Genomic DNA, 10,295 nt, shown 5'->3' with positions numbered 1-10,295 from the left:
TGTGGGAGAGTTCTGTCCCGCTTCTTAGGGGATCAGGCTCAGGCCATATTCTACCTGAGCCCACATCCTTGCTTAGCAACGTTCTCGGCTCTGTTTTGTTCCCTCACCCCCTTTATCCTGAGAGCATTCCCTGAACAAACCACATGCAGGGGAAATCCTACTTGATCCTCTTCTCCCATGGAACCTGCTGGAAAGCACTGTCCATGTTCATTAGACCTGTCATTTCCCGTATTGTGACAGCTGCATTCCCCTCATCAGCTCCTCCTGCATTGTCCTCGGGGCCTGTTCTTAGATCTGGGGTCAGGTCAGACCTAGGACACAGTCACTTTATTAAAGCAATAGTGATTCATTCCTACCACTGCCAACACTCTTTCAGGATCATTCAGGAACTGGATACAGCAGGGTTTGTATGTCAAATAGATCAGTGAATGTTACATATTTGAAAATCTTAAATATACACGTTGTCTTGTTATCTTTGGTCTTTAAAATGTGTAGACATTATCTTGGCACTTTGGTTTTTACAATGTGTAATTTGCACACTGAGCTTCTGGTCATGTGGAAAGATGTATTCTTCCACTGAGACTGCTGTTACACGCCAGCATTGAACACTTAGGGTAATGGCTCTATCAGCTTCCGTGTGCCGGTACTAAGCATTTAACCTTTCATTTAATGACTGCTTTTCTTAATTATTATCATAAAATTGTGTTCTTGTGAGATGTCATTTCTCGTTATATTCTTTTTTTTATGGTAATTATTACATAGAATGCCATCTTTTTTGTTTTGTAGAATCTATTTATTTTTGTTTTACTTGATGAAATTTTTTCTCTCTATATACCTAACTTGTGCCTTTTACAAGTATTTATTTTTTGTACGCACAGTAATAATTTAGGTGTGATTTTTGTAATGGATTTTCCTATATCATTCATATCATGACGGTTGCATTCAGCATTCTTTACAAATCTAATCCTGTAAAGCAGCAAATCATTTTACAAGTTCATGTCAGCAGCGTCATATCTTTTTTTTTTTTAAGATTTTATTTATTTATTTGACACAGAGAGAGACAGCCAGTGAGAGAGGGAACACAAGCAGGGGGAGTGGGAGAGGAAGAAGCAGGCTCCCAGCGGAGGAGCCCGATGTGGGGCTCGATCCCAGAACACCGGGATCACGCCCTGAGCCAAAGGCAGACACTTAACGACTGAGCTACCCAGGCGCCCCTAGCAGTGTCATATCTTTCTAAACTAACTTCTTAGTCCTTATTGATATGATAAATTTAAAATAAATCATTATCTTATTCTAATGGTGCATTATTACATTGGTGTTTTCCTTGGATGAGTTAGCATTTGATGTTTGCCCTCCTTCACTTTGGTGAGTGTGTCCTTTATGAAGCACATTTCAAAAGTTGCCAGCGATTTGTTCCAGATAAGTGCTATCTGTACTGGTGTGTGTGTGCGGGAGACGAAACCATGGTTTGTGTTTATTTGCTCTTCTGAGCAGGTGTGAGTCAGAGGACATTCCCCGTTGTACACAGTTAGACTGTCTCACATACCTTTACAATGGATTCTACTGAGAAATTTTTCTGCATATTTTTTGTGTGGATACCACTGAATACATCTTTAGAGGAAATCAAAGGAGGTATAAAATAATGTGAACTACTATACCTTCTATTCAAATTTCATGAACATTTATTTATGCCAGTTTTGTACCAATTTCTTTCACACATCAATGGGTCTACCCCAAAACCTGATTCAGATTTTAAAGGTCTTAGTTTTTTCTTTTTTTTTTCCATGTGGTTTTAAAAAGACTTGACCTTTCTTTCTTTCTTTTTTTCTTTTATTATGTTAGTCACCATACAGCACATCCCTAGTTTTTGATGTAAAGTTCCATGATTCATTGTTTGCGTATAACACCCAGTGCTCCATGCAATACGTGCCCTCCTTACTACCCATCACCGGCCTATCCCAGTCCCCCACCCCACTCCCCTCTGAAGCCCTCAGTTTGTTTCTCAGAGTCCACAGATTTTAAAAGTCTTAGAAGAACTAAAAATGTACTGCATGCCTAACCATTTGTACGTGATAGAACTGAAATACTCATTTTCTGATGCCTCTTTGGGACAGAACTGTGCTTCTTCAGGGCTAAGCAGCTGGGTGACAATGGTCGTCAGACTCACCTGAGAGCTGGCCACGTGTTTGGCTCAGCATCATTAACTCTGCAAGAGAGTTTCCAGAAGGGGAGAATTAACCTAGTATCACCAGGTGTCTGGAGATATCCTCTTCTTTGTGCCTTTCCTTGTACTACTTTCCACTACAGTGTTTCGACCTGTCATTGTTTTGAGAATGGATCTGTCTTTATCTCTGTTTTTATCTATGTAATTCTTGTATCAGAGGGAGTGATGGAAAGCATTATACTCTGTACATTGGTTACACACTTGGATAACTTTTTAAAATGTTTATTCTGATTAGAATGTTGATAGGGAAAAAAAACCTACCTCTTTCAGGAATTCTATAAACTCTGGTTTTTAATGTACGGAAAAGAAATCCGCAGAAGGAAGAGGAACGTGCTGGCCACTGTAGTTTAGAGTTCTGGTTCCAACGGACTATTCAGGGCTAATGAATTTTCGGAGATCCTGACAAATAGGTATGATGATTTTAAGTATTTTTAGGGCCAACGTTAAGCACTGTAATTGAATGGTGGTGTTTTCAGGTTCTCTCTGAATTGAGTATTTAATTGTTTTGCTATCATACAAAAGAAAAATTGGTGTACTTTTCATAAATATAGCGTATTACTTAAAGAGTTAATTCTGCCAAAATGTTTATGTGCAGAATTAGTAGTGCTATTTTGAATGTAATGAATTCTTTGTGTTAGTACATCCAGGTCTTAAATCACTGCATCTGAATGCATTTTTGAGTTTATTTTGTATTATGTTCTATTGCATGTCAGTTGTGTACAATCATGAGATACGTATTTACAATATTGTCTCTCCCTCTGTCTGCTTCTCTTTCTGATTCTTTCTGATTGCTCTCCCTCTTTTCCCCTCATCCCTATTCTCTCTAAAATGTATGTATATACTTACAGTAGTTTAAGTCCCATTAACCTCAGAACAAAAGGACTTTTATACCTATGACTGATGCCAATAAAAGGTCCATTTTTTTCACTTTTCTTATTCTAAATATCAATGACATACTTTTTGTGATAACGTGGAACTGTATTGGTATGAGCTACGTCAATATAAATGAGCACGTTATTTATTTAAATAGTTACCGATAAAACCCCATCACCATGTCTTATAACATGATAGATCCACCCCACCCCCCACCAACTGCTTATTTTTTTTGAAGATTTCTTTTAAAACTTGCTAAACGCTTGGTCCTGACAGGAAACATGTGCCAACAGAGGATGGAACAGAAAAATGGCAGTTCTTTCACTGGGTTTGTCCTGCTGGGTTTCTCGGACCGGCCTCAGCTGGAGCTCGTCCTCTTCGTGGTTCTGCTGATCTTCTATCTGTTCACTCTGCTGGGAAACACCACCATCATTGCCTTGTCCCACCTGGACCCCCACCTTCAGACTCCCATGTACTTTTTCCTCTCCAACCTGAGCTTTCTGGACCTGTGCTACACGACCAGCACTGTCCCGCAGCTCCTGGTTCATCTCAGGGGAGCAGACAAGTCTATCTCCTTTGGTGGGTGCGTAGTTCAGCTCTTTGTCGCTCTAGGATTGGGAGGCACTGAATGCATTCTCTTAGGAGTCATGGCATTTGACCGCTATGCAGCCATCTGCAGGCCCCTGCACTACACAGTGGTCATGCACCCCCGTCTCTGTGCCCTCATGGCTTCTGCATCATGGTTCATTGGTTTTGCCAACTCCTCATTGCAGACAGTGCTCATCTTCCTTGTACCACGTTGTGGGAGAAATAAAATAGACCATTTCTTTTGTGAGGTCCCCCCACTGCTCAAGCTTGCCTGTGTTGACACCACTGCGAATCAGTCTGAGATCTTCTTTGTCAGTGTGTTCATTCTCTTCATCCCTGTGGCCTTAATCACAGTCTCCTATGGTCGGATTGTCAGGGCAGTCTTAAGAATAAAGTCATCTGCAGGGCAGAGGAAAGCGTTTGGGACATGCGGGTCCCACATCACGGTGGTCTCCATGTTCTATGGCTCGGCCATCTATGCTCACCTCCAGTCCAACCACTCCCAAGATCAGGGCAAGTTCGTTTCTCTGTTCTACACCATCTTCACCCCCATGGTCAACCCCGTCATATATACACTGCGGAACAAGGATGTGACGGGAGCAATGAAGAAGGTGCTTTGCAGGAGCCATGACTCCAGATGACTGGGAGGGGAAGATCCTATGATGGAAGACATTGAATGCCAGAGACTTAAAGATGTTTGTGCCCTTCCTCCGCCATCCAAAATTTCCCCTTACAACTCTCACAGGTATTTCCTTACCTCTCTGTTTTACGTAATTGAGTTTTCAAAATCTAAGTCCGTGCATTCGTGTGGCCTCCGGAGATGCTGCCTGAGTGATCCTAGAGCACCTGCATCATGTGATTATCTTAAAAAGCTCCGCAGGTTTTTCTTACTCCGCTGCCCCACTAGGGAACACTATTCTATTTGTACTTGCAAAAAGACTTTATCATACATAGTACAAAAGTATAGTAAAATAAGAATACGAATCATGAAAACAGTATCAGAAATATTAACATTTTAGCATTTTATGGGAATTTGTTGAAGGCATATCACTTCTTCTTGCGTTGTCATCATGGCTCTATTAGGAGGTCCATAGGTGGACTGTATCACAGCCTTTTCATAGATGAAGGTGGGCAACTGTGGGAAAAACAAGCTTTTAGCTCAAAGAAAAACCTGCCGACATCAATTCTGACAAAACCATTCACCATGTATGTAACCTTCATGTCACAGAGGGGGAGGGCGTGATGCATTAGTGCCAGTGCCACTGGGAGCTTCAGCTGGTGATACAGCAGGTGGTGCCCACCTGTATATTTGTTCATAACCAGAGAAGCACCGATGTGAGCTATGTAAGCTGGTTATTTTAAGTTTGTGAGCCATCTTGTTCATTAAAAATGACTTTTGAGACTATCATGTCTGAGCAGTATATGACTCAATTCCTATTTTATATTCTCATTGTTTACCTACAGTAATGCAGCAAAAGTTTCAAAGGTAAATACATTTAGATACTGTCTTTATATCATTTTATAAATTTTTTGATCCAGGCGTCACTGATCAATGTTTTCTTATCTCACATCTACTAAAGGCTGCATACAGTTTGAAGGCAGGGACATGTTATAAAGATTTGGGAAATGACCTCTTATGCCCAGGAAATCCCATGTTCTCTGGAGTTTATTCAGATTCACTCAGAGGAAATTTAAAGAATAAGGTGTATATTGATTATCAAACATCTTCATGTGTGTAAACTTCACAAATAGCCATCTCAGTCTGAAGCGCTGTCACACAATCTGAATTAGGAGAGACGAACGCAAACATCCCAGAACAACTGAGTCTGACCGGCAGCCCTTCGATCTTACCGCGGGCTCAGCCTCCACAGAAACGTGTTTGGGGCATGGATCTGGTGTCGTGTCCTGTATTGTCGCACACAGTGCACTTTCCCACGGAGGCTGGAGCTCTGCGATGCCATCGTCATGGACATGGTTCCTATTTCTGGTAGGTTGTCCCAACTCGTAGCCCGAGTAGGTAAGTGTATCTGTGTTTGGGACCGGCCATGTCCGCGTAACCAGGGTGCTGTTCCCTATCCGACAGTGACCAGCTCCTCCAGGGTCTTGCACCCCCTGAGCTGGTCGTGCTCATGACAAGTGACCTTGTCCAGAGACAGCGCTTGGAGGCTGGAAACGACAGCCGGGGGAGAGTATGCGCACGGTCAGGGTCTCTCTGGATCGCTAACAGCATCACAATATTCCCACTGGAATCCACCCCTGGGGTTTCTCTTGACAGGACAGAGATGCTGCATGTGTGCCAGCGGAAAAGCGGTTTTGTGATACTGTTTATCCCGGATGGTGACAGATTTCCATTCTCCATCATATTCCTGTTTTGTTTTAAAGATTGTACTTATTTATTTATTTATTTATTTGAGAGAAAGAGAGAGACAGAGACCCTGGGCAGGGACGAGCAGACTCTGGGCTGAGCACAGACCCCAGAGCGTCTCCATCTTCTGACGTGGAGACAGGAGCTGAGCTGAAATCAAGGCTTGAATCCCTGATCTACTGAACTCACTATGCGCCGCTCTACTCTCTGTTGAGTTTCAACCACATCGTGATTTACACCCAATGGTCACTTTAAAATTCCTCAAATGATCTCTCTTTGGTGTGTACTCCTCAGGGCCTCAAGAAGTTACACAGCCTGCTGTTCTGGGGGAGCAACTACTCTGCTCTTGAGGTCACACAGCGCCCTGGGGTCAAACAGATTCAATTCCTTTAAGTGAACCTTTGATGGCATTTGCAAGTTTTAGACTCATGGGAATAAATTACAGATAATAAAGGTCTCTGGGATCCATGCTGAAATAAAAAAGAAATTACTTGACAGACCAAACTCAAGTTCAGGATTGTTCTGTAGCAGTTTTCTAACGTTAGGAACCTGCTCCCCACACTCTCCACGCTTTGTCTACAACAGAGTCCAGGGTTGTGTAATTGTCACCAATATATTTGGACAGTTTCCTTTTGTATTTTCACCAGTAACTGTGGCATGGCTGTGGGATTGTACCCAAGGCTTGGCTACGTTATTTGACTCCATCTGTGTTTAGCACCTGGAGCTCAGGACGACTGTTATGCTCTAGAGGAATCCATGGATTCTCCCAGCTCTTGTCCTTTCTGAGGAACGCGGGGTGCACACCCTTGGCTCAGGCGATGCGTGATTGCAGACACCCAAAATGTCAGTTGAACTCACATGAAACTCAATTCTTAACCCACAGAAGATTTACTACCTATTAACTAAGGATACAAAATGCTGAGAGCTCCTGAGTATCCAGGAGGCCCCAGGCTCATCAGACACAGCTTCGGAGACCCCGCACCGCAATGGGAAGTGGTTTGTTTCTCAGATGTGGGGCAGAACTTGTCTGGCACCAGTCAGCACAGGGAAGGCTGGGGGAGCCTCAGATTCTGTGTCCCTTCCGTCACGGCCCTGCTCTGGCGTTAGGACTGTCATTTGGTAGCATGTCTGCAGTGTGTGGGGTGTAGCTTCTAAACAGACCCCACGCATCACGCTGCCATCACTAGTAGGGCAGTGATCGGCGTACAGCCACCCCTGTAAGACCCTCACGTATCTCGTGGTCTGCGCATTTCACGGTTACTCTTTGCCAGAGTTCTGCTCTGTCCAGGCTCACTGAGGAGGGAGGAACAGGTTACAGATCCCTGTGAACCTTTCCTTGGCAGGTGACTTCTAGAGACATTTAGATTGAAGTAACATTCAAATTAGTATATTGTCACACACACACACACGCCCAGATATGCACATGCACAAACATGGGCTTCACGTGTAATCTCTCCTAGGTCAGTCTCTTAAGCCTTTTGTGAGGATGGAGAGTAAAAGAAAATGTGTTTCCGTCAGCTCGCACTACTTTGAAGTGACAGGCTTATAACTGATTATTTCCAATGTGTTCTGAGATGTGTACAAACATACCCAAGTGTGTGTGGGTAACAGTTGATTCCTTCAGGTCACATGGCAAAGGAAAGCTACTTACCAGGAGGTGTTGGGGTATCGGTTCTTGGGAGACTCTTACCCACTAAGAGCTGAATGGAACAAGCTACACTCCTTTTGCTGTCATAACAGACACGCCTAAGTACAAGGTTTAGAATTGCCATTCCTTCACTCTCTGGATTTCAATTTGCATCAGAAAGGGTGGGCTGTGCTTGTACATAGGATAATTCTAGAACACTCCCTTTCATTAACTCTGTGGAGAGATTAACAAAAAAGATGTATTTATTTATTTTAGAGCAGGAGGGGCAGAGAAGGAGGGAGAGAGAAACTTCAGCAGTCTCCGCGGAGAGAGCGAGGCTCCACGAGGGTCCAGATGCAGAACCCTGAGAGCGGAGCCTGAGCGCAAACCAGGAGTCTGACTCTCAAACAGCTGCACCACCCAGGCGCCCCTGGAGAGAGATTTTTGTATTAAGTAGCAGGAATAATCTGACCTTAGAGAGGACGATGAAGTGGGAAAAAAATTGAATGATGTTCTTGTATTTATTTTTCCCCAGTTATACTGTGATAGAACCGACATGTAACATGGAGCAAATCTTAGGACTAGGAGATTGTGAACATTGTATGCAACAAAATTGTTACCACGATACGTTATGCTAACACCTGCATCTCATCACACGATGAGCCTTTCTTCTTGTGGGGAGAAGTTTAAGATCTACTCCTCAGCGACTTGGCCAGTCTGTGATACAGTCACAGGAACTGCTAACTACCTATGTGTAAAATGTAGCTTCTCAGGACCTGTTCGTGTTGCACCTGGCAGCTGGTACCCTTTGCCCACATCTCCGTCTCCCCTCAGCCCCTGGTCACCACCATTCTATTTCCTCGATCTGCAGGTTCAGCTCTTCTGGACCCGCAGTTACGTCAGATCACACAGTCTTTGTTTTTCTCTCCTGACTTGTGTCACTTAGAATTAGCTCTGCGATATCTTACACATTGGTTATGAATGAGAATAAGTGAAAAAAATATTCACGTATTTACATTATTTATTTCTTATTAAAGATTTTTTTGTTTATTTGAGAGAGAGAGAACATGACTGGGGAGAGGGGCAGTGGGAGACAAAGAGGGGAAACCGACTTCCCGCTCGCAGGGTGCTCTATCCCTAAGCTGGGCTCCATCCCAACACTCAGAGATCATGACCTGAGTGCAAACCAAAAGTCTGAAGGTTAAGGGACTGAGGACCCACATATTTACATTTCAAATTAACTAACGGAATGGACTCTTACTTCTATATTTTTTTATGCAAATATTTGGGGGAATTGTGGTGAAAAAGTCTTCAGTGTCTTGTAAAGCATGTGGGTCATTCACAGATGAGACCAAGCTGGTTGGGGAGGTGTAGGGAGGGATTTGTCCTCTGTGAAATATGTGACATCACATAGGAGACAGATGAGGTCTCCTCTGGCTTTGTCCTCGATCTTCATTCTCTCTAAGGACTGTTATCTCTGGACCGCTCAGCAGGACGGCCTCATTAACAGTGTGGGGCGTCTGCTCCCCAGAGACGTCACCCAGGGAAACACATTTGGTTCTCAGTGTCAGCCCAGCCACAGGCGAGGGTCACAGCATCCGCTCCTGTGCTCATGAGGGTCTCACTGTCTCCAGGCAGGTCATTACATTCGGGAAACCATAGTGAGAGTTCGCTATTGCCTTCATCTCCTAACTCCTAGAGGCAACGTGCACATCTCTGTCCACCTGAAGACCCGTGAAGTCATCGTGAGAAAGCGTCCTTTTGCTTAGAAAATCTTCAGAGATAAGCCAGTGCTGGTGTAGCCAACCTTTGCATTTACTGCATACAACTGATTCTGCATGTCCCAGTGCCAATCCCAGTACTGTGTGTAGGCAGTGACTTGGAAAGGACGTAGGGAACTAGCTAGAACCCGCGGAGAAGGTGAACAAAGGTGAGTGAAACGGAATTTGGTCTGTGTGTTGCTTTAGGAATTGGTAACTTAGTTAATTTTCAGTTGTAATTTTTCTTAAAACAGAAGAGCTTTATTGGTTTGATTATATGGTCCACTGTCTAAAGGAAGACTGTGGAAAGTGTCCAATTATAAGAATTAAATTTAGTTGTTCATTATAGACTCTACCAAGTCGTTCCCAGACATTTCATTGTACTGTAGTCTATTCCTTATACCTGTGAATGCACACGTGGAGAATAAATACGCATCTATAGTGGTAATAAAGTACGGCCTTCGTAACATAATTAGAGAGTATGCGTATGTGTACAATTACTGGAGTATATGCTTCCCTGCTTTCCCTTTGGTCCTTATTGTCTGTGAAATTAGACAATATTTGTTCTCTATGCAAAAAACTCATTGTCAGTATTAATACTTTCTAAATGGTCATTTTCCCCCTTTAGATTTTCTAAAACATCTAAAGCATGTCTGGAGTTTAAAAAATGCTGTATCGGAGATTACTACAGGGGAGTTCTATGTTGTGACTATGGTGTTGGTGCTTCTCTGTTTGGACACTGGGCTCCATCCTTCTCTCCTCGCACAGGATCGGGAATGGACTCTTGCGTGATGCTCTTGGTGTCCTGCTCAGACCCTCTTTCCCTGGCTGCTGCTCCGGTCCTTGCCTGATGTGTTA

At 43.4% G+C, this 10,295-nt stretch overlaps 1 protein-coding gene across 1 annotated transcript; it reads left to right on the top strand.

Moving 5' to 3' along the window:
* Window positions 1-3,393: 3,393 nt before the first annotated feature.
* Window positions 3,394-4,403, top strand: LOC103681974 (putative olfactory receptor 2B8). The gene has a single exon (XM_040645158.1). It carries the CDS (start codon window positions 3,394-3,396, stop codon window positions 4,324-4,326), a length of 933 nt encoding a protein of 310 aa, XP_040501092.1. The 3' UTR covers window positions 4,327-4,403.
* The last annotated feature ends 5,892 nt before the right edge of the window (window positions 4,404-10,295 follow it).

The sequence above is a fragment of the Ursus maritimus genome, unplaced genomic scaffold, assembly GCF_017311325.1.
Source record: "Ursus maritimus isolate PB19 unplaced genomic scaffold, ASM1731132v1 scaffold_30, whole genome shotgun sequence".
Taxonomy (NCBI): domain Eukaryota; kingdom Metazoa; phylum Chordata; class Mammalia; order Carnivora; family Ursidae; genus Ursus; species Ursus maritimus.
The sequence above is the reverse complement of the archived record's forward strand: the minus strand, read 5'-3'. Positions and strand labels throughout refer to the sequence as shown.